We start from the raw sequence: 24,639 nt of genomic DNA, 5'->3' as shown, positions 1-24,639 counted from the left end.
AGCTTAGCTTAGGTTTGTTACTAATATTGTAAGATCTAACGCTCACTGTTATTTGTACATAAACCTTGTAACACATCTTAGACTTTTCGTCTATTTTTATCTTTGCCACGGTTAGTTTTGTTGCTAATATTTTTAAGATCTAAAACAATACTGTTTGGTACTATAGATAAACATCTCGCCGCCTCTTTGACTATTTTATCAAAGAATCATTGCTACTGTTGTAACAATATTGTAGGATATATAACAATCCTGTTGTTGTAGATAGACTGTTTCCGAGTTGAATTTGAAGAATTTCGACTAATATTGTCGATTTAGGTCGTAGGCGGTTAGGTTATGGGGTATTCGTTCCCGGAGGAGGTGTTAGAGCATGTATTTTCGTTTATTACGTTGCATACGGACCGAAATGCTGTTTCGTTGGTGTGCAAGTCATGGTATGAGATAGAGCGGTGGTGCCGGAGGAGGATTTTTGTAGGAAATTGTTACGCGGTGAGCCCGGGTATCATGATTAGGAGGTTTCCGGAGGTGAGATCTGTTGAGTTGAAAGGGAAGCCACATTTTGCGGACTTTAATTTGGTACCAGATGGTTGGGGCGGGTATTTTTACCCGTGGATCTGTGAAATGGCGAGGGCGTATCCGTGGTTAGAGGAGATTAAGCTTAAAAGGATGGTGATTACGGATGAGAGCTTGGAGCTGATTTCGAAGTCGTTTAAGAACTTTAAGGTGTTGGTTTTGTTGTCGTGTGAGGGGTTCAGTACCGATGGACTGGCTGCCATTGCCGCCAATTGCAGGTGAAATTTCTGTTTTTTTTACTGATGTGTTTGTATTTCAATGCTTAATTTAGTTCTATGTAGATAATTAGACAGACATTAATCATCTATTGAGTAAGGTTTTTTTTAATTTTATGGGTCGATTTGTATTGATGTATCGTCACATATAGTTTCTTTTATAATATAGTTGCGGTTCTAAAAAAAACATTGCTTTCGCATATAAAACTTCTAATTCGTAGGGTGATAAACCATAATAAATGTTTACATATTTGAAAAAAAAAAAGCAACCATAACAAGTTTTATATGTGTGATGGTATGATTTCTTAACAATTGAAATGATTGTTTGATGCTACTCAATGTTTTACTCTAAACTTTGACACAATTGATGTTATTCCTCATATACTCATTTGCAATGTAGAAATCTGAGAGAATTGGATTTGAGGGAGTGTGAAGTGGAAGACCTGAGTGGGCACTGGTTAAGTCATTTCCCTGATTCTTGCACCTCACTACAATCGCTTAACATGTCTTGTTTATTATCCAAGGTGAGTTTTTCAGCGCTCATACGCCTCATTGCCCGCTCACCAAACCTAAAAACTCTTCGACTCAACCGCACGGTTTCCCTTGAAAAACTTTCCACTCTACTCCACCGGGCGCCACAGCTTGTTGAACTGGGCACAGGTGCATATTCTGCTGAAATTCGACCCGATGTGTTATCAAATTTAACAGAAGCTTTCGCTAAATGCAAAGAACTTGAGGGTCTTTCTGGATTTTGGGACGTTGTTCCTTTTTATCTACCGGCTTTTTATTCTGTTTGTTCTAGACTCACTTCCTTAAACTTGAGTTATGCCACTATTCAAAGCCCGGATGTTACCAAAGTCATCACGCAGTGTCCTAATCTGCAGAGTTTATCAGTAAGTCTTGTTAAAGTTTAAGCTTTTGTCTTTTTGTTTCATGTTTTAACGAAATATTTGCTCACAGGTGTTGGATTACATTGAAGACACCGGGCTCGATGCACTTTCTTTATCGTGTAAAGAGTTAAGAGAACTCAGGGTTTTCCCATCTGACCCGTTTGTAGCTGATGCGAACGTATCATTAACCGAACTAGGTCTGGTTTCAGTTTCTGAAGGGTGCTCAAAGCTCCAGTCGGTTCTTTACTTCTGCAGACAGATGTCGAACTCTGCATTGACCACGATCGCCAAAAACCGACCTAACCTGACCTGTTTCCGTCTCTGCATTCTCGAGCCACAGGCCCCTGATTACCAAACCCTTGAACCACTTGATCACGGGTTTGGAGCCATAGTTGACCACTGTAAACAGCTTCAACGTCTGTCATTATCTGGTCTGTTAACTGACCGTGTGTTTGAGTACATTGGCAATCGTGCTAAGAAGTTAGAGATGCTTTCGATAGCATTTGCGGGTGATAGTGATTTGGGCCTGCATTATGTGTTATCGGGCTGTGAGAGCTTACGGAAGCTTGAGATTAGAGATTGCCCGTTCGGGGACAAGGCTTTGTTGGCTAATGTTTCCAAATTGGAGACAATGCGATCCCTTTGGATGTCTTCGTGTTCGGTTAGTCTCGGTGCGTGTAAGCGGTTGAGTCAGAAGATGCCTCGCCTTAACGTTGAAGTTATTGACGAGCAGGGGGATCTAGATTCCCGACCTGATAGTTGTCATGTTGAGAAACTTTATGTATATCGCACGGTTGCTGGGCCACGGTTTGACATGCCTAGTTTTGTACGGACTATGAATCAGAACCCTGCAAACAGGAGGTATTCACTTGAAAATCTTTTCTTGAATCTGTATATTCATTTCTAGCGGGGTCACATAGTTAAACCTATAAAAAATTGGGTTCTGTTTTATCTCTTATTGGGTCACATACGTAATATGATAACTCTATATGAATGTGGGTTCTGTTTTATACCTAAAGGGTCGGGTCACAAAGATAAACTATGAAACTTTGGGTTCTGTTTCTCTCTTTAACGGATTACGATCACAAAGGTAAAAACTATATAAATTTGGTTTTTGTCTTTTCTCTAACTGGTCACAGATAAAACTAATAGAAGTTGGGTTCTGGTTTATCTCCTAACGGGTCACATTGGTAAAACTATAGAAATTTGGGGTTTTTTTATTCTCTAATTAAATAAATAATCATTTCTATTCTCTAACAGGCCATAAAGGTAAAACTATGTTTTTGTTTTCTCTTTAATGGGGCACAATGGTAAAACTATTAACAATTTGGGTTCTGTTTTTTTTCTCTAACAGGCAACAAACTTGAAAATATATAAAGTTGCGTTATGATTTATCTCTTAGCGGGTCACAAAGTAAAACTGTAAAAAATTTGGGTTCTGTTTTGTTTCTAACGTGTCACAAAAGGTAAAACAATAAAATTTTGGGTTTTGTTATTTTTCTAACGGGTCACATATAAAACTATAAAAAAAACGGGGCTTCACACTGGTAAACTATAATAAAACCTTTTTAATGTAGATTTGGGTTCTGTTTGATCTCTAATGGGTCATACAAGTAAAACTACAAAAATTTGGGTTCCTTTTATCTCTTAGCGGGTTAAACAGGTAAAACTACAATCATTAGCTAAAAGGAAAATGGTCAAATTGTTTAAAAGTAAAGACTAGACATTGATTATATTAAACTTGTATAATAATTGTAATCAGATTCTTTTATAAAAATGAGGACACTATTTCAAAAAAGTGTATTGGGCGAACCCAGTCCAGTTGACCCCAACACATTTTGAATGAAATATGATGTTGGTGTGCAGATAGGATGTTCAGTTGCTGCATGGCTTAAGAATCATGACAGAACGACACGCTTCAGTCCTTTTTAGAGGTGCACATATCCGATTTCACTTCTCCTTTCGACCATCCATCGAGGATCACGTTTTTTATATATTTATTTTTGAATGTATGTTCAATTGGGATTTAAAGATGGACATGGTCATACCACCATGCCATAGAATCCAATGATTTCAGTGTCTTAACTGATTAAATTCACAAAAAAAATGTGTATTTGATTGAATGGTCAACTTATGAGTGATTGTATGAGACTACTGTTGAAGATTACATGCACCAAAAGTTGTAAAATTTGATGATTTCTGGTGTATTTGATGACCCCACCACATTTATAGGAAAGAAAGAAGCTTTTTATTGGTTGATAATGGCCACTCATCAAACCTGAATTCACTCAATCACCCATAATTATTCAACATATCTTTAGTTTTTCTACATATACTCCCTCCATCCCATGATAAGTGTTATGGTTTATTTCAAAAATCTTGTTTTTTTAGAAGGGTGGGTTCTTACATTTGATAATTTATATATTACTTGAACCAATAATTTTCCAGCAAAATCCTATGAACGCAAAAGCGTGTTATGTTCATCCGGTCTACAACATTAAATGTGTTTTAGTTTTAATGGCTTGAATTGTAGTTGATCAAATGTCATGGTCAAACAATGGTGTAATCTTCCTCACTAGTGATTTGAGTTGATATTTGAGAGCTAAAATCATTATTATGAGTTGATTTTGATTTTTTTCATAGGATATACAAAGTGAATCTACCTCTAAAAATATTGAAGACATTAACCTGTGAATCTTTTGTATATTCAATTATTCATTTACCATAAGTGTGATGATTTACTTCACTGGTGAAGTCTGTGGTTCATTACCAAAAAGTTTATGTCTAGTTTACTTTTGAGTTCCAATTGTTTATTAGTATTCAATATATAAAGATTTAACATGGCCCCGGATACTTTCTATTCAAAATAATGAATTGACTTCTTGGTGATGAGTGATATTGATATTTTATGATACTAAAAGTAAGAATTAACTTATTCAACAAGATAACTAACATAATTAAAATTCTGAGCTGACATGATAATATACTTTACAACACGTATCACTTTCCTCTGGAATCCATGTTAATGATCCAAATCTGTTCACAAATTATATATTATATCTGAGTGTCCAAATAAAATAAATGAGAAACTATACTTAGCGTGTAAACAATTCAAATTACTCGTGAGCTACTCGAGATCAACTTGCAAAAATGCTTCAATCAAGCCTTGCTTAAACGAGCTCGAGATTAAAAATAAGCTTGTTTAGTAATCAAGCCTGAGCCTAAAAATAGACTTGTTTAGTAATCGAGTCCGAGCTTCATTTATCGAGCACAAGCCGGCTTACGAGTCTAAACGAGCATGTTATGTATAATATACTTTTTATTTTATGTGTGAATTATTGCTATTTATAAAATTATAATAAAACTAACTAAATAATATATATCATGTTAAAAAAATATATCAAAATATCATAAATCTATATAAGTAAATTTATAAAATTAACAAATAATAAACGAGGTGAACTAGAACTTTAAAAACAAAACTCGAAACAAACCGAGCTCGAGATCTCTATAAGTTAAACGAGCCGAGTTTGAGCCTAGTGGACAATCATCTTAGAACTCTCTCGATGCAATTTACAGGACAACTTTTGACAAGAAAATAAAGTTGTGGGCTTATTCTAGAAAACAACGGTTCAAGTAAAGGAAGCTATCAGGTAAAAATGTAATAATTTAAGGGGTTAAATGATATTAATAATGGAGTAATATTCTTTACAGTTTTTCGGCTTCAATCATTCAATCAATCTAATCAACTAACAATAACATACAAGGAAAGCTTAAAGTCTCTCTCATTCTCCTATGCAACCAACCAACCAACGAACAATAATAATACTTCCGGCGGAGCTCTTTACTTTATTTAATAGTGTTATTTTTTTATATACTTGAAGAAACACTAAGTGAACCCTGGACAGATTATAGATAATCTGGGGGTTAAGTAATGTTTCCCACGGGGATGAGGTTCAGCAGAGAAGGTTGTTCTTCTGGAAACCTGCAAAACAGACACCGTAAGCTCGTCACTGAGAAGGGGGGGGGGGGGTTCCTCCTTGTGACCACCCTCCGGCGTGAGAATCAGACTAGATTGCTCTGAATATAAGTGTATATTAAGAGATTGCTAGATAAGATTGAGATATCAGATGATGTCCTTACCATTCCAAGGTGTTGGAGTATTTATAGCCGAAGGTAGGTTTCCAAGCAGGTACAGCCGGCTGAATAGTATTCCTGTTCTACCAACAGTGGACTACGCACAGGCCATGCTGGTTGGTGGATAGGTTACGGCCAACAGTAATAAGGTCGGCTGTATACTGTTCCTTTACTGCCGGCTACGCACTGTTCCACCAACTGTAGGCTGCGCACGTCCCATCGTAAGGGTTGGTGAGTAGGCAGCGGCTAATAGTGACAAACAGTACTAGAGGGTGCTCCTCCTCGTATTGTTGTCGGTGAGCTGTCACCCTGTGATTAGTTCATGGGCTGCTCTGGTCAAACTGTCTGTTCCTCCCATACCTTAGTAGGTATAGTACGAAAGACCTTCCAGAAGCATACGGACTGGCTCATTTAGGCGGGAGTGTTCCCGCCCTGCTCATTCCTTCATGTGACTGCTGAAGTAACGAATGCCTTGTGCGTGTAGCCATGCTGTTAGTGCGGGTAGCCTTCCCTGATGGCTTGTATCCGCAGCTGCGGGAACAGGCGGGGTACTTCACCATTGGGAGGCTTTCCCTGCGGGTACAGCTGGCGTACTGCGCGTAAGGTTCTTTGAGCATGGTGGGTCCTACTGGAGCAGTTGGTCATTGCGCAGACGTCCCTGTTCAAGGTGAGTCTTGCGGGTCCAACTGGGCTCTGCTGGGACCTACCTCTTCAATACTTTATTAAGATCTAAACCTAGTAATGTATATATACCAACATACTATACTTTATGATATTGAATTATATTTATATTTGCCGACGGTTTACGTATACTTTCTACCGGACAGGTGGCTGTCGGAGTACGATATCTGGTCCATCTGGTCAACATGTTCTGACACCGACAAAACACGACTTGATGGTTTACAGATGGCGGTGTGTATATATATTGGTGCTACGCAGGAAACCTTAAAGTTTACATACGGTTTTAGGATTCCGGTACTGTTGCTGCTGCAAATGCAGGTTAATGCATTTTTATATCGGATCAGAACAAATAAAATAAATCTATTTTAATAATTATTTGACTGAGTACCCTACGAGTGATAAAAAAAAATTGGTTTGGCTAAGATGAGTCAGGTTAAAATGTTGGGTAATACATTTATTGCGAGTTCGAGTCTCGTGGAGTAAATAACCAGATTTTAATTTTTAAGAAGTGCATGTGTTCACGGTTAGAAAAAAAAGATAAATAATAAATAAACAAAGCACCATATTACTGTAGCAATGTTTGCCTTTCAAGAAAAACTAATAGTGTTTCACAGTGGTAAGTTAAGGGTTTAGATCAATATTCCTAATTATTCTTTTTATTATTATTATTATTATTATTATTATTATTATTCCCGAAAATCCATTTTCTACATATCCCATTTTCCCTCAGCACATGTCACCTCCATCTCGTTCATGTGGCTGCTAAAACCCAGGGCCGGCCTAGACCTCATACGGGGCTCGGCCGCCGTCTAGGGCACGGTCTTAGACAAGGGGGCACAGAATTATTAAAGTATATATATGGTTATATACTTTAATATGCAAAACCAAACAAAACAATGGTATTGTTTTAGTGCAACTGGTTGAAATAGGCTTTTTCAAAATTAGTTTGTTGCTGCCCATTTTGACACGAGTTCGAATCCTTTACTCCTCAATTTTTTTTTATTTGTAAATCAAGTGTTGTCTTAAAGAACTTGTGTTTTCTTTATTTTTTTTTAAATAAGACTGAAGGCCAGTTATGTGTTTGCTTTATTGCAACATAATTAGTTAATTTAGTATTAAATGAACGAATGCTATTTTTGAATTTTGATTATTGAATTTGAGCACTACTTTTGCTTTGAAAAATGTTAGAACGTAATCCGTTAACTACATAAAATAGGCCATTTTGGTAAAAAAAAATGATCTTGTTTTAAATGTGGCCGATTTTTTAGTACCTGTTTAGGGCACTCAAAATCTCGGAGACGGGCCTGCTAAAACCTATCCTGATTGTCCCTCATGATCTCCACCCCATCCACCCCCTTAGCTCCTATGTAAGTCTTAACGAGTCAATATTTGGGTACACCCACTGACCCACATAACTAGAGAGAGGTTCATTAGGGCGGACGGGGCGGTGCGTGGTGGCCTCCCCATCACGCGTGATGGCACTTTCAACACCGCCGCCGCCCCCTTGTCACGCTAAAAAGGATTGTTTGCGTGATGGTTGTCACGCGTTAAGGGGGGTGGTTTCCAAGAAATGTAGCCGTTGCATGTAGCCGTTGGAGGAGTGGGGGGGGGGGGTAAATAAAAAATAAAAAAAACCAATATAAAACCAAAACAAAAACATAAACCAAATCCAAATCAAAACCAAATCCAACTAAAAAACACTCTCAAACTTCCCCTTCATTCACAACAAAAAAATATGGAATTTCCGAAACACTCGATGCCCTTAGACACCGATAGCTCTTCGTCTTCGGACGATGACATTCTCGAATGGTTCCCGTTGCTATACAAAGAACTTGAAGGCCCGAGCCGTCCAAAGAAAAAGGTGGTGGTGCGTGATCGTATACATGCCCACGACGTGCTAATGAACGACTATTTTGTGGAGGAGCCGAAGTACAATGACGAGACGTTTAGGGAACGCTTTCGTTTGCTGAAATCTTTATTCTTAAAGATTGTAGCCGACGTCGAAGCAAACGAAGAATGGTTTCAAGAATCTTACGACGCGAGAGGCAAACGAAGTTTTACGCCGCTTCAAAAATGCACATCCGCTATTCGTCAACTAGCGACAGGTAACCCACCCGACCAATTCGATGAATACTTACAAATGTCTGAGAGAACTTCACGTGAATGTCTACAATTCTTTTGTAACACGATTATAAAATTGTATGCCAAAGAGTTTCTACGAAAACCAACAAGACACGACATTACACGTCTTTACGCCGCATACGAGGCTAGATGGCATTTTCCAGGGATGCTCGGTAGCATCGATTGTACACATATCGAATGGAGGAATTGTCCACGGGAGTTGCGAGGGGCGTATGTTAGGGGTGATATCAAACGACCGACCATCTCACTAGAAGCGGTTGCGTCAAATGATTTATGGATTTGACATTCTTATTTTGGTGTTCCCGGCTCAAACAACGACATCACTGTTCTGTACACATCACCGTTGTTTCAGAGCGTAACAGATGGCACCGCACCTTTCTGTCCGTACTTTGTCAACGAGAGATATTACAGACGTGGCTACTATCTTGTCGACGGTATCTACCCGCAATGGTCTGTTTTTGTGAAAGCCTTTTCGTTTCCTGTCGTCAAGAAGTTGCAAGAATGGGCAAGAAAAGATGTCGAGAGAGCTTTCGGTGTTTTAAAGGGTAGATGGTGCATACTCAGTCGACCGGTTCGTGCAATGAAAAAACCCACGATCTCTAGCTACGTGTATGCATGCATCATATTACACAATATGTTAATAAAAGAAGATGGAAATGCAATTTCTCCAGATTGGGTACCGGATCCTCCGACTCAAGTTCCCGTTCCCGATGATGTCCAATGAGACTTGCGGGATGAAGATATTCATCATCGGTTGAGATGGGATCTTGTTGCGCATATAGGTTCTTTAGGTTTGGAATTTATCCGGATTCAGACGAGGAGTAGACGTTCGTTGTAACTTTTATTTTTTATTTCTAAATTTTAAGTTGAATTATGTGCTATTAAACTATTGTTTTTATTTTTAAGTTTTATTAAATATTGTTTTAATTTTTAAAGTTACAAAAAAATAAAAAATAAAAAATTCCATCACACACACACCATCACACCACACCGCCACCCCTAGTAAAAAACCATCACATGTGATGGATTTTGGGTTGGTGATGTGGCACAATATAATTGGGTGGGGTGTGTGATGAGTGATGCCACCACATCCACCCCCCCCCCCTCTTATAGAAGACTAATTGTTACAAGAACAAATTTAAACCTTTAAATTTTTTTCTATCAATGCTTCATAGTTTTTAAACTTTCACATCTTATATACAAATGCCTATGTTATGCCTATAAGAAAACCATGAAACTTATTTGTTCATATTCCTACTCAGGATTTACTGATTTAGGCATCCCTACTGTCCTACACATGATTCACTTACGTGTAGGTTATGTAATAAACGATTTTTGTTTATATATGTCTTAGAATGTTAGAAGAGATTGAAAAAAAAAATAATTTTAACCATTTCTTGTATATTAAAATTGAAAAATAAATTATTTACTTTGTTATTTCTGTTTTCGCGATAAATCTCTTCTACGAAGAACCTTACCCTTTATAATCATCATCATTGAAATATTAACTCTCAGTAATCAATATTGACCTTGATTGACCGCCGGTAGATTTGTTTCCAATCTGGTTTTGATCACTACTGAAGTCGCTAAATTTGTGACCATTGTTGTTTGTCACATCGCTAGTTATGTACCATCCGGTTTCAACTGTTAATAAAGTCGCTAATTTAGTGTCCTTTTTTTGCCTGTAAACCTCGGTCGCTTTTGTCATTTCCAAAGCAGATGTTTTATGGTGTGCAAAGACGGGATGATGATCAAAAGGTATAGGTAACCAGTTTCAGTTTACAACCTTTTAATGGTTAGTGATGTCCAGTCTCTTTTTATGTTGATGGTAATTATCGTCCACAAGGCATCATTCACATGCATGATTCATGTTCTTCAGTGTTCATCTTGAGCCCATCATTTGCCATCTTAATTAAGATTCACTGAAGAACACTCAAAAACACACACATATCACTACACCTTATTCGGCCGAGAGGGAGAGTGAGAACCAAGGCCAAGTAACGTGATTCTTGATAGATCGTTACTACGCGAGATATATACAAGATCGATAGCTCGTGAGCAAGCTAACCTAGATCAAACGAGAACGTAAAGGTATGTTTCGATCTTTAAAGTTTACGATTTTATAGACGTTTAGCCTTGAAAATTGAGTCTAGAATAGATCGGGTATAAATGAGACATAAAGTTGTAAACTTGATGATAAACATGAATGTAATGAACCCGAAAATGGAAACGGCTCGATTAAATGAACCCTTGAACCGAGTTGGAACGTTTTAGCATTCCTCCATACACATTCATATCTAATCATACATTATAAAGGGCGTTTCACCCTACATACCTCGGATATTATTAGGGTCCGGTCACCCTTCATCCTGGATATTATTAGGGTCCGGTCACCCTTCATTCTCGGATATTATTAGGGTCCGGTCACCCTTCATCCTCGGATATTATTAGGGTCCGGTACCCTTCATCCTCGGATATTATTAGGGTCCGGTACCCTTCATCCTTGGATATTATTAAGGTCCGGTACCCTTTCTTCCATCGCTTCATACTACACATGTTCTTAAATACTCTTCCTGACAATACGTGCAATCTCCGAAGAGCGTTCACGTACCATTAACATATCATACGTACATTATGCATACATCATATATATTATACATGTTCTTAGATACTTTTCTTGACAATACGTGCAATCTCCGAAAAGCGTTCACGTACCATTAACATATCATACATACATTATGCATACATCATATATATTCATTCATGCATTTTATCTTACATCGTACATAGCAATCACATCTTTAGCTACCACATGACGGTATATGCAATATCCGAAGATCGTTCAAGCACCGTCAAACAATCATCATACATACATCATACAAGGCATACACTTACCACTTGAGGTAAGTGTATTAACTATCACATCGAGTATGCACACAGCCCCGAAAACATAACAAGGAAGTGGGGCTAGAAACTCACCTGAAGTCGGTTACGTTCACCGTTAATAGTTATTCCTTTCTTCAGTTGGGCACGGCTAACTGTATAATAATTTACATGCATCAATTAACTATTGCTACTTGTATCGTACATCTATCTTTATATAACCCACAACGAACGGGGGTCCGGGGGCAGCGCCCCTGGCAGCGGGGTTATAGGGGCGGCAGCCCCTAGCGGGGTCCAAGGGGCAGAGCCCCTGGCTGGGGATAAGCTGCCCGGTCAGCTTGGAAAAATTTTATTTTCATTAACTGTCTTAACAAATTTTCCATTTGGATTTTGAACCATTAAATAATTTGCTACTTAAAGTCTAAGGACTTCTTTGTAATTAAATCATTCTTTTCTAAGTCCAGTGACCATTCTGTCATTTTAATAAACTTCTAATTCATTACATTTTTCTAGAAATGGTCATAGTAACGAACTGGACCTTTAACGAATCAGTCCATATAGCGAACCAGTCCAAGTAGCGAACTGGACCTTTTAATTCGTTATCTCCTTTAACGAATGACTATAACGAATTGGGGCTAATTCGTTATCTTTTAACTATAGCGAATCAAGGGTAATTCGCTATCTTTTCCCCTAACGAACTGAAGCTAATTCGTTACATTTTGCCACAGACAAATCAGCTTAGCGAATTACCTCTAATTCGCTAGTTACCCTTAGCGAACTAGGGTTAGGTCAGGGAATCTCAGAACATTCCCTGACAACCTCGTATTAACTTTTCCGGCGCCGCCTTTCCGGCGGAAAACCGCGGATTCGGCGGAAAAACGAGTTTTAACTCGTTTTTCACCGTTTTTTGTCCCGTTCGATCCAGATCTGAGCTAGGGTGACCCCTAAGCTCATCATAGGTTCGGATTATACTCGATTCCACCCGGATCTCGTGACTTAAACGGTTTAACGGTGTCGGCTCGTCGTTTCGTGACCATATCTAACGGGTTTAAGTTCATACAATAATAAACTATCGTTACCTCGGGTCGGTGCTCGGATTCTTTCTTGGTTTCGGCTAGAGAGACTAGAGAGAGAGAGAGCTTAAGTGTGTGTTTGAATGGTGTATGGAATATATGTAAATGAGGAATTTAGTGGTGTTTATGGTTTATATATTTAGGGATCATGGGCTTAAGCCCATGGTCTTTCCTTCTTCCTTTTCATAACCCAAGTTCATAACCCATATCCATTCACCCAACACTAGCCCAACACGACCCACTATGAAATGAACGAAATTTATTTTATTAATATAACCAAAGGTAGGATGTTACATGATCAACTTCGCTGTTGACTAAGTTCACTGCTAGTTAAGTTCGCCAGATACTATGTGGCTGGTTATAACTTCGCCTAGTGACAACTTCGTCTGGCATAAGTTCGCTTAAGGTTTAACTTCGCTTGTATATAAGTTCGCTAAATGTTAATTTCGCTTAATATTAAGTTCGCCAAAAGTTAAGCTCGCTGAGAAATGGATTAAAATCCTAGTGAAAAATTTGTTAAGACAGTTAATGAAAATAAAATTTTTCCAAGCTGACCTGGCAGCTTATCCCCAGCCAGGGGCTCTGCCCCTTGGACCCCGCTAGGGGCTGCCGCCCCTAGAACCCCGCTGCCAGGGGCCCTGCCCCCGGACCCCCGTTCGTTGTGGGTTATATAAAGATAGAAATACGATATGAGTAGCAATAGTTAATTGATACATGTACATATTATACAGATAGCCGTGCACAGCTCAAGAAGGAAATCACTATTAACGGTGAACGTAACCGCATTCAGGTGAGTTTCTAGCCCCATTTCTTGTTATGTTTTCGGGGCTGTGTACATACTCGATGTGATTAGTTAATACACTTACCTTAAGTGGTACGTGTATGCCTTATATGATTTATGTATAAATGAATGCTTGATGATGCATGAACGATATTCGGATATTGCATGTGCCGTCAAGGGTTAGTATAAAGATATGATTGACATATATATGATGTATAGATGATTTTTGGACGTATGAATGTTTTAATTATGAATGTAGAAAGGTACGAAAGGTATAGATAGAACGAGGGAACCGACCCTAATAATGTCGGCGAATATAGGGAACCGGCCTTAATAATGTCGGCGAATGTAGGGAACCGGCCCTAATAATGTCGGCGAATGTAGGGAACCGGCCCTAATAATGTCGGCGAATGTAGGGTACTGACCCTAATAATGTCGGAGAATGTAGGGAACCGACCCTAATAATATCGGCGAAGGTTATAGGGCGTAAGGCTCTTTAAAATGTATGTGTATGAATAAAAGTACGTATGTTAATATGAAAGAAAGAATGAAGATACGTAAGTATGTAAGTATGTAAGATAATGGGAAGGTATGTACCTTCGAGTGCATATGTAGATATGAGAATGAATCATACGTTGCCTGATTAACTAGAACTCACTCAGCGTAGCTGACTTTTAGTATGCATGCAGGCTAATCGACTAAGGCAGCTGGCTTGAGGGAGACACATGGCAATACTGAAAAGGCTGGCATATGAAGATTGGTCGTGACGATTTGACACTATGTTTTATGTTATGTTTTAAAAAGACAAATTATGGATGATTGTATCGAATGGTTGACTATTTCATTATTCCGCGAAAGTTTTTAATTAACTCTGATTTTAGAACTGTGTTTATGAGTAAATCCAACACCAAAGTAGGGCTACCGGTAACGGGGTCTTACACTCACACACCCACACACACACTTCATGTGAACCAGATAGAACCCATATTAAGTTTATTCTTAGATTTATAAAATTATCAGGATATATAAGCTAATTTTTACGTGTATTCTGCTTCATAATCGCACATTAGCTCTTGATGGTAGGTTATGCCATGCTTTCAATCAACAAATATTTTTAAAAGCAGATAATAGGTACATAATAAAAAGTGAGCAACACGTTTTAAATAAATGTAATATAATAACAAGTTTACGCTTATAAGATAAAATAAGAAAAAGACAATTTATTTTAGATGTAACAAATAGTATTATTTATTTATTCTCTATGAGCATGTCTATGTGTTACATTTCATTTAAGAATGTTAAAAGCTAGTGTTGTAACCTGCGATCTATGGTTTGTATCGTTCCAAATATTTAGATTTGTTATTGTGTCTTAAGATACACGTACCATTGGTAGATGAGTTTGCATGTGATTGAAATTAAGTAAAGAGTCAAGTGTTGATATCGTGCATGGGTGTTGCTTCGATTTATGCCATGAATAATTACTGATGTTCGGTATGGGTATGGGCTGTCAAGTTTTCCAAAAATCTTAAATGTTTTTTTGGATTCTTTTGTGAGTGAGATCCACATTCAAGTTTGATGTTTAGTTAATGAACGGATCTTTCTCGAAAATTTTAGCAATCATGTTTACTATCTTAGGGTGTAAAGCATTCAAAATGCATAACCTCAGGAACCTACAAGATCTCATTATGCCCCATCAAATTTCAAATATCTATCAACAACTTTAATTTTTCTCACAACACCAAACCTCCACATTGTCATCTACATCATAACATACTTTTATATATAATCATTTGTCTTATTTACTAAATAATGTAAAATTACAAAACTACACTTCACATGACTAGATTTAACAATAAAAAGTAACCGAGTTAGGGCGAAAGAACATACTGTGATACTGATTTTAAACATAAAAGATGTTTTTTGCATTTATCTTTGTAAAGGACAACTACTGAAAATTCAAGCAAACGTAAATGACGAGTTTTGATATTTTGTAAAATATAATACTAAATAATTAATAAAAACTACAAAACAAATTTAAACAATTAGTTAAAATTACAAAAAAAAAATTAAACTTCAAATTATAACATTACATAACATTAAAAATAAAGAATTACATAATTAATCTTACTATACTATTAAAACAAAATAATGTGGACACATGACACCATTTTAGCATGTCCACATATAATGCCACATAGGCTTTTACCAATTTTAATAATTATTTTATTAAGTAATTTAAATTAGAATTAAAATTAGATATGTTTATTTGTTTGTTATTCCATTCATAATTATCCAGTTAATAACATGGATATAACATATATTTTTAATTACTTATAATTTACTAACTTATGTTACTAAATAGACAAAACAGAAAATCAAAAACCATTTCACGTATAAGACAATTGATATTAAAAACCTATTTCTTCATTTTCAAGCTTCTTCACAAAAGATTATCAAACATAACGACTTTCATATATTTTTATAAAATGCAATTTTATATACTACACGACCAATAACTTACATTATATTATATGATTTCATAATATTTTGTAACTTATTGTTTTTCAATATTATATTTTAATTGCTCATACAATTTTTTACGTTTAACGATTATGTGATATTCTAATCTTATACACATAATAAATTTACTTGCAAGTACGCTAAATTGTTAAACAGTGAACCTGCAATTTTCATAACCTTTTATTCATCCAATTTATTCTAATTACAAAAAAACATAATATTAATAACGTAAAATCATCTTTACACACAAATTCATAATTATATTTATTCAAATAAATAATCATACATGTTTGATCTGACGAATTTATTAATTTTCGTCCATGTGATACACGGGCCACTAAACTAGTATATGATAAGACGTTACATAAATATAAAAATATAAAATTTCAACTTATTATCTAATAGACCACAAATGCTCAACTAAATTGTCTGGGAACGCAATATATGGAGCTTTTTGTTACGCAAATCACTAAACCAGTTAAAGCATATGTGCTTCGGAATTTAATGTCGCCCCATGGCTTGCCAATCTATTTCGTGAACTTGATCATCATCCGACCATTTGGTTATAGCATATGCTTCATATTTTACTATAATGTTACGCAATATTAGGCATGGGCGGATGATAATTTTTTTGACGCTCCTTTCCTTTGTTGGACCTTCTATGACGTGTCATCGAGCTTGGAGGACACCGAACATCCTCTCGACTTCATTTCTTGTTGATTCGTGCCGTTTTTTGAATTTTTGCTCTTAGGTAGATTCCTTATTCTAGATAGTAATTTTCTTGGTTCTTTTCTACTTTATGGTTCGTATAAATACAACTCTAAATATAACCTAGTATATTCATAAGAGTATGTCTCTAAAATATACACATATCTTATAATATTTTATTATAGGAATTAAGTAAGTTAACTAGAAATATCTAAAGTAGCATTATATGTATCAAATAGTTTCTAAGTTTGATCAATTTTTAAACTTTTAGTCATCGATTATTCTAACATTTTACTTTATATAGAGAACTAAAGATATTTTAAAGTGAAACACAGCTTAAACCTTTAAACAACTTGAGTTAGGAGGGTTTGAAAGGTTTTGGTTTACAAATAAATAACAAACATTAAAAAGAATTCGCCATTAAAAAAGTGTTAGATCGAGGATAAGACGGAGAGTCTTTAACGGAAAGATAAGAGGTTGAACAATACCTATTAAATAAATTAGGGCCACAAAGATTTTAAGCTTCATTAATTATATGCCCATACTTGCGCTTGACGGTAGATACATGCTTTGAATGTCCTCGTAACTGCCCACTATGCCTCTTCTAGCATAATCTTAACGTACGTTACAAAATAATATTGCCAATCATATTCTATGTTAGACTAAAATCCGATTTGCATTTTGTTTTCCAAACTTTTCATTTGATGGTTAGTAACAAATTTTAACACAATAATCAAAATTTATTGGTTACAATATTATAAAATCTTTTTATTATATTTTAATTAAATATTACCCATTGAAGAGACTTAACATTCCATGTGACACATGCTCGATTCCAACCCCCATCATTTAGTTTCAGAGTTATCAGAGTGATGATGGAAGACTAGGCGAGTATGTAGCTTTCACTAGTTGGATTCTTAAACTGACTGAATTTTATCTCACTATACTGTCGTGCCTTCAGACGAGTGTTCACAGGCGTTGTCCTTAGATGAGGGTTTTATCCGGACCGAAAGATGAGTATATCCCATATGAAAAAATTTAGCAAATAACTCATTTAAAATATTCTTGGTTGTTTTAAAAAAAGTTGTAGTTATAAATAAAAGGCGATATATATATGCATGATCCGTACTTCATCACTTACATTTATGTTCTCTCTTAACCTATAGCAGTAGCAGCAGATAAAGAGTTAAAGAGTAGTACAACCATGGATGATGAGAAGACAGTTGATGTGAATGTGAAGTGGAATGGCGGTGGAGTTAATAATATGTCATACGATGTGGTGTTACGTGCGATGGCGTTTAGCTTTACTCTAGCTGCTGCGGTGGTTGCCACCCTTGACCATGAAACTCAGAAGATTCCGATCACAATTTCCCACAACTTTCCTCCTTTCATCGTTGCCGTCACTGCTAAATGGCATTACATGTCTTCTACTGTGTGAGTTTCTAGCTTATTATTATTATTATTAAATTGTTAATAGAAATATAAATAGAATTATATGGGGTATAATTGGTCTATTAATTAATAAATTAGATTAAATGACAAAGTTTTAATTAATATTTCTCCATTGTTAATTTAAAAACAAATTATTCAGACTAACTGATTAAAATTATATAATTATGAAACTTAATTATTATTATTTTTTTTGAAAGGTAATTAATGTTAAACGAGACGATATTTAAGGGCGGTTCGGTAAATCTCATGGGGTGGCTTGGAGGAGATTTAAATAATAATTCTTTTATTATTTATTAATAAGTTTGTCTTATTTTTATTAAGTTAGTCTTATCCTAAACTATTTGAGTTAGATTCAAATTGTGTATTTGAATAGAGTGGGACTTGAATTAAGGGTGTTATATAAACCCTTGATTCACATAGGTTTATTAAGTTTTTCCATTCGTTGGTTTTCTTAATAGAGAGAGTTTATTTTGTTTGTCAAATAATACATCTTGGTGGGTTCCATTAAAAGTGGTAGAGTTTTTGTTCGTCAACTGTGTGTGATTCAAGTTAATTGTGTGCAACCCATATTGGAGTTTTTGTCCTCTTGTTCTTGCTGTACTTACAGCATCAACAAACAAAAAGAATATTAATATTATTCTTTCTATTCAGTTTGTACAGGAAAAAGGAAACATAGTCTAGTGTTCTGCATATAAACATCCCGGGTCATCTCGGACACAAGTTGGAGAAAAAGGCAACGAGATGTATTTTTGTTGGTTACGATAATGAAAAGAAAGGGTGGTGATGTTCTGAGCCTAGTACCGGGCGAATTTATGTGTCTCGGGACGTAATATTTGATGAAAACTCATCATGGTGGTCAACAAGTAAGGAAGTCTTACCCGACACACATGACTTACAAAAAGAGTATGATGAGTATGTTACGGTTCAGTTTGGTGGCAACGATCTAGAAGAAGAATCTGAACAAACACTTAACACCGAACCTGTTTCAGGAACACGAAACGGGCCACGTTTTGATCCATGGCGAACCGGGTCGTTAGTTAGTCAAACGAACGGTCAAACCAGCACCTCAGCTGTACCAGTTAATACCGAAGGTGATGTACCGGCTGTACGAACGGGTTAGTACCCCGAACCCGAGGTATGCAAGCGTCGCGTTACTTATTGGTCAAGAAACTGAACGTGAACCCGAAACCGTAGAGTAGGCTCTACGGGATCCTAAGTGGATGGAAGCCATGAAGCAAGAGTTAGATGCTTTAGCCAGTAACGAGACCTGGCATCTTGTTCCGAAGCCGGGTGATGTAAAACCGATTTCGTGTAAGTGGGTTTTTAAAATTAAAAGATGGGCTGACGGGTCGATAGAAAGATATAAGGCTCGATTAGTGGCACGGGGTTTTTCACAAGAGTATGGGATCGAATATGAGGATACGTTTAGTCCCGTAGCTAAAATTGTTTCGGTTCGAGTAAATTTAGCTATTGCCGCGTGCAAAGGTTGGGATTTATGGCAAATGGATGTTAGTAATGTGTTTTTGTATGACGATTTGGATCGTATAATATACATGGATCAGCCGGGAGGTTTTGTAAGTCAAAATTTTCCTAATTATGTTTGTCAGTTGAAGAAAGCAATTTACGGCTTAAAACAGACATCGCGGGCCTGGTTCGGTAAGATCGGTAAGTTTTTAGAACTCAATGGATTTGTTCCTACAATAGCCGATACAAGTGTGTTCGTCCGAGCCGAAGGTGATAAAACTGCCGTTGTCCTCGTTTATGTCGACGACTTAATTATAACCGGCGATTTGGTCTACGTGGTGGAGCAGTTAAAAACGAATCTGTGCACTCGTTTTTTCATGAAAGACTTGGGAAAATTAAAGCACTTTTTGGGTCTTGAGCTCGAGTACGAGAATGATGGGTTTATACTTCACCAAAATCGGTATGTCGTTAATATTTTGGTGAAATTCGGTATGGAAAGTTGCAAACCGATACGGGTACCCATGGAACCAAACGGGTCTCTACGAGCCGAAGAAGGAAAAGAGTTGGAAGAAGTAACCATGTATAGGCAAATAATTGGAAGTCTTATTTATTTGACCTTGACTCGACCCGACATTGCGTATGTCGTTGGTGTGCTTAGTAGATTTATTATAGCTCCGAGAAAACCGCACCTTGAAGCTGCTCGGTTAGTGTTGCGGTATGTGAAGTCGACTCCGAGTTATGGTGTTAAGTTTAAGAGGGAGTCGAGTATGGAATTAATCGGGTTTTGCGATGCCGATTATGCTAAAGATCCAGACACGAGACGGTGTACTACCGGGTATGTTTTCTTGATTGGTTCAAGTGCTGTTACCTAGTGGAGTAAAAGGCAGCCTACCGTTTCACTTTCGACTACCGAGGCGGAGACTATGGCTGCGCAAGAGTGCGTGTGGCTGGTTCGTTTTCTAAACGAGTTAAATCAAGGTAAGAACGAGAAGGTAACCTTGTATGGAGATAATGTATCTTCAATATTGTTGGCTAAGAATCCCAAGTTTCATGCGCGTATGAAACATATTGAAGTTCATTATCACTTTATTCGTGAGAAAGTGTTAAATGGAGAAATAGATTTTAAATACGTTAGCACGTTGGAGCAAGCTGCTGATATGTTCACAAAGAGTTTGGCAAAAGAGAAGCTAGTGAAGTTTTGTACTCGCTTGGGAATGAAGGAAGCAAATATTGAGAGATAGTGTTAAACGAGACGATATTTAAGGGCGGTTCGGTAAATCTCATGAGGTGGCTTGGAGGAGATTTAAATAATAATTCGTTTATTATTTATTAATAAGTTTGTCTTATTTTTATTAAGTTAGTCTTATCCTAAACTATTTGAGTTAGATTCAAATTGTGTATTTGAATACGAGTGGGACTCGAATTAAGAGTGTTATATAAACCCTTGGTTCACATAGGTTTATTAAGTTTTTCCATTCGTTGGTTTTCTTAAGAGTTAATGGCCATTTTCGTCCCTGTAGTTTACTACTTTCGCCACTTCAGTCCAAAATTTTTAATTTTGTCAATTTAGTCCTCATAGTTTTAAATATTAGCCAATTACGTCCCATCCGTCTAACGGCATCCAGCTATGCCGTTAGTTTAAGGGTATTTTTGTCTTTCTCCTTTTAATTTTGAGTTAATGGTCATTTTAGTCCCTGTGGTTTGATATCTTTGCCAATTCAGTCCAAAGTTTAAAAATTTGTCAATTTAATGTTCAGTTTAATTCAGTTTTTTTTTTATTTTTTATATTTTTTGTTTATAACCCTGAAGAGCATAATTCAAGCCCAAAACCATCGAGCAACCTCAAATAATGTTATGCATTTACTCTGTTGACAACAGTAATCATGCCCCCCCCCTTATATTTAGTTTCTAGACATTTCCTAAAATCTTCTCCATGGTGGAATTCAATGGTAAAGTGGTCAAGGTAATTCCCTGAAACCGAATTATACAGAAAAAACTAAAAATTGTTTTGTTGATTAATGTATAATAGTTGATTACGACCCAGATTTTCGTTATGATATGTTAATCTCTAAACCCTAAATATTATGCATTCATCAAAGAAAAGATTTTTAGTTTTTTCCGTACAATTCGGTTTCACAGAATTGCTTTGACCACTTTACCATTGAATTCCACCATGGGGGAGAGTTTAGGAACCGTCTAGAAACTAAATACGAGAGGAGGGGGTATGATTACTGTTGTCGACAGAGTATATGCAAACTTGTTTTGGGCTTGGATAATGCTCTCTAGGGTTATAGAAAAAAAACTGACTTAAATTGACAAAATTTCAAACTTTGGACTGAATTGGCAAAAGTATCAAACCACAGGAACGAAAATGACCAATAACTCAAAATAAAAAGGAGAAAGACAAAAATACCCTTGAACTAACGGCATAGCTGGATGCCGTTAGACTGATAGGACGTAATTGGCTAATATTTAAAACTATGAGGACTAAATTGACAAAAATACAAATTTTGGACTGAAGTGGCGAAAATAGCAAACCATAGGGACGAAAATGACTATTAACTCTTTTCTTAATAGAGAGAGTTTATTTTGTTTGTCAAATAATACATATTGGTGGGTTCCATTAAAAGTGGTCAGAGTTTTTGTTCGTCAACTGTGTGTGATTCAAGTTAATTGTGTGTAACCCATATTGGAGTTTTTGTCCTCTTGTTCTTGCTGTACGTACAGCATCAACAAACAAAAAGAATATTAATATTATTCTTTCTATTCAGTTTGTACAAGAAAAAGGAAACATAGTCTAGTGTTCTGCATATAAACATCAAGATCAGTTCTTGATAGTCGACTCTACTGTGTAATATTCAACACTTAATATACTTTTTACAATAATATTTTCAGGTTAACTTTAATGAAAAATGAAAATATTCAATAAATAATATATAAAGAAGTACATTGTTTTAGAATCAAACTCAGATAAAGTAGATCATATGCGGATGGACGGGGATAAGCCTTTCAAAGTTCCTCAACAATTAGTTTTATTGAAGCCGTTCAAAATTAACGAAAATATGAATATTTAAATATTATAGATTTATGTTGGAAATGGAAAGATAAAAAGATTTTCTATCTTTGCAAGTATTTAATGTTCATCATTAAAAATTAGTTTTTGATTAATGTCTTTTCAATGCAACTAATCCTTTTGTCTTCACGTTTGTTTAAGGTTGATGGAAATATCGAAAATTATCACATTTATGCTTGACGCTATAACAGTTTGATATCAATCACATCACCTTATAAGTTTTAATTTTGAATAGGGAAAATTCCCAAAATAAACGTTTTTGAAAACGTTTTTCAGGTTTTAGGTGTTATTTGTAAGAAATTATCAAAATAGGTATTATAATATAGTCGTGACGAGTAGTTTGTATAACCAATTAAAACTAGACACGTGTCTTTAAGCTAACCGTAACGAGCAGATTTACTAACCATTTACTCGTCACGACTAAATAAGTTTTATGTCTCGTAATTTAAGACTAATTCATATTTCAAAAGTAATTGAAATAGATTGTACGTACTCTATATGAGACATGGGACAACAGAACAGACAAAATAATATTGTCATTTGTGCTGTAATAATTTGATTAAAGTTATTGTATTTGTTATGTTTATAAAGAAACTAAACGAATAAACAAAGTATAACATAAGGTAGAAAAACAGAAGGGGAAAAAAATTAAAATAACCCATTTGTAAAGAGAAGTTCCTAAAATAACTCTTTTTTTGAAAAAAATTCAAAATAACCCGTCCAACTCATCTTCACAAACAAATTCGAAAGTCAACGCTTGAGGTTCAAACGACCCTATTAAAAACTGACATGTGGCTCTCAGTCTCATTGTCAAGATTAGATTGATCTCATATCTCATCGTTACGAAGATTTTTGAGACCAGATTGGGAAGCCACGTGTCAGTTTTAATTGGGTCGTTTGAGTCTCATTGTTGACTTCCGAATTGAATCGTTTTGATGGAATTGAGATTTATATTTTAAGAAATTTTTCTAAAAGGGTCATTTTAGAAACTTCTCACTTTAAATGAGTTATATTTTGGAAATTTTACCAAAGTAAAATTCGAGCCACGTAAAATTCTTGTGTCGTGTTTATCATTATTATTTATTTTAGAGATATTGGTTTTTAACACTCTAATATTTGATTTTTTACTCACCATGCCCAACTTTAACCCTATTTGTTTTTATCACTCACTCATTACAGAGTGAAAGTTTGGATTGAGTAACAAATCGAAAATTGGAAGTATTAAAAATCAACATCCCATTATTTTATTTTATGTATTCGACGATATCGTGCGTTCTCGGTTGTGTAGTTGTCTTTCCGCTGCGGCACTTAATTCCTAATACTTTTGGTCCCTTATCGATGGATTCTTCCGTTGCAAAAATCTCTTGCTTTGTAGTGTAATTTACACGTTACTTGAATTTGTAGATTCTTGGTGGTGGCAAATATCATAGCATGTTCATACTCATTTGGATCAATAATACTTTCCATTAAAAAGAAGATCCCAACCCATTTGACACTTCTCCTGTCTGACCTGATCATGATGGCCTTACTGTTCTCCGCCAATGGAGCCGCCACGGCAGTGGGCTTGATAGGCCTCAATGGCAACTCTCATACCCAGTGGCACAAGGTGTGTCACATTTTCCAGAGGAATTGCCACCAGGGTGCGGCCTCCGTAACCATGTCCTACCTTGGCTCATTCGCGTTTTTATGGCTTGTGGTTTTTGCAATTCTAAACCTCCTTAAAAAATCTATGTAATTTCAAATGTATGATTAAATGTATAATATTGACCTACTTGCATGTAATTTCAAATCTATGTAATGTTTTTTTCTTTTCATGCATTTTATTCTTAATTTTTTTATAATGATACTGTACTATGTTTCTATTTTACTTGTATAATCTATTATAGTGAAAAGATTTAAGAAATTAGATTATAAATATGATACAAGTTAATTTACATCATGCCAAATTAATTTATTAGGGTGTTTGGCCTAGCTTTTTTAAACAAGCTTATTGCTATTTTAGCCTTTTATTTTTTTATTTTTTATTTATAAAATAAGTTTAATTTGGTGTT

The 24,639-nt window shown here is 36.0% G+C and overlaps 1 protein-coding gene across 1 annotated transcript; it reads left to right on the top strand.

The window, feature by feature from the left end:
- The first annotated feature begins 273 nt into the window (after window positions 1-273).
- Window positions 274-3,872, top strand: LOC143534141 (protein TRANSPORT INHIBITOR RESPONSE 1-like). Its single transcript, XM_077028715.1, has 4 exons — window positions 274-788; window positions 1,186-1,678; window positions 1,746-2,536; window positions 3,541-3,872. Exons 1-4 carry the CDS (start codon window positions 334-336, stop codon window positions 3,542-3,544), a joined length of 1,743 nt encoding a protein of 580 aa, XP_076884830.1. The 5' UTR covers window positions 274-333; the 3' UTR covers window positions 3,545-3,872.
- The last annotated feature ends 20,767 nt before the right edge of the window (window positions 3,873-24,639 follow it).

Source organism: Bidens hawaiensis, unplaced genomic scaffold (assembly GCF_021521415.1).
Source record: "Bidens hawaiensis isolate Kalapana, Puna unplaced genomic scaffold, B.hawaiensis_p1.1 tig00010069_1, whole genome shotgun sequence".
Classification (NCBI taxonomy): domain Eukaryota; kingdom Viridiplantae; phylum Streptophyta; class Magnoliopsida; order Asterales; family Asteraceae; genus Bidens; species Bidens hawaiensis.
Note: the sequence above shows the minus strand (reverse complement) of the source record. Positions and strands in the feature narration are given on the sequence as shown.

Coding starts and splice junctions, on each gene's coding strand:
- LOC143534141 (XM_077028715.1), top strand. CDS start 334: ATGGGGTATTCGTTCCCGGAGGAGGTGTTAGAGCATGTATTTTCGTTT. Junction 789..1,185: donor GCCATTGCCGCCAATTGCAG/GTGAAATTTCTG, acceptor TTTGCAATGTAG/AAATCTGAGAGAATTGGATT. Junction 1,679..1,745: donor CTAATCTGCAGAGTTTATCA/GTAAGTCTTGTT, acceptor ATTTGCTCACAG/GTGTTGGATTACATTGAAGA.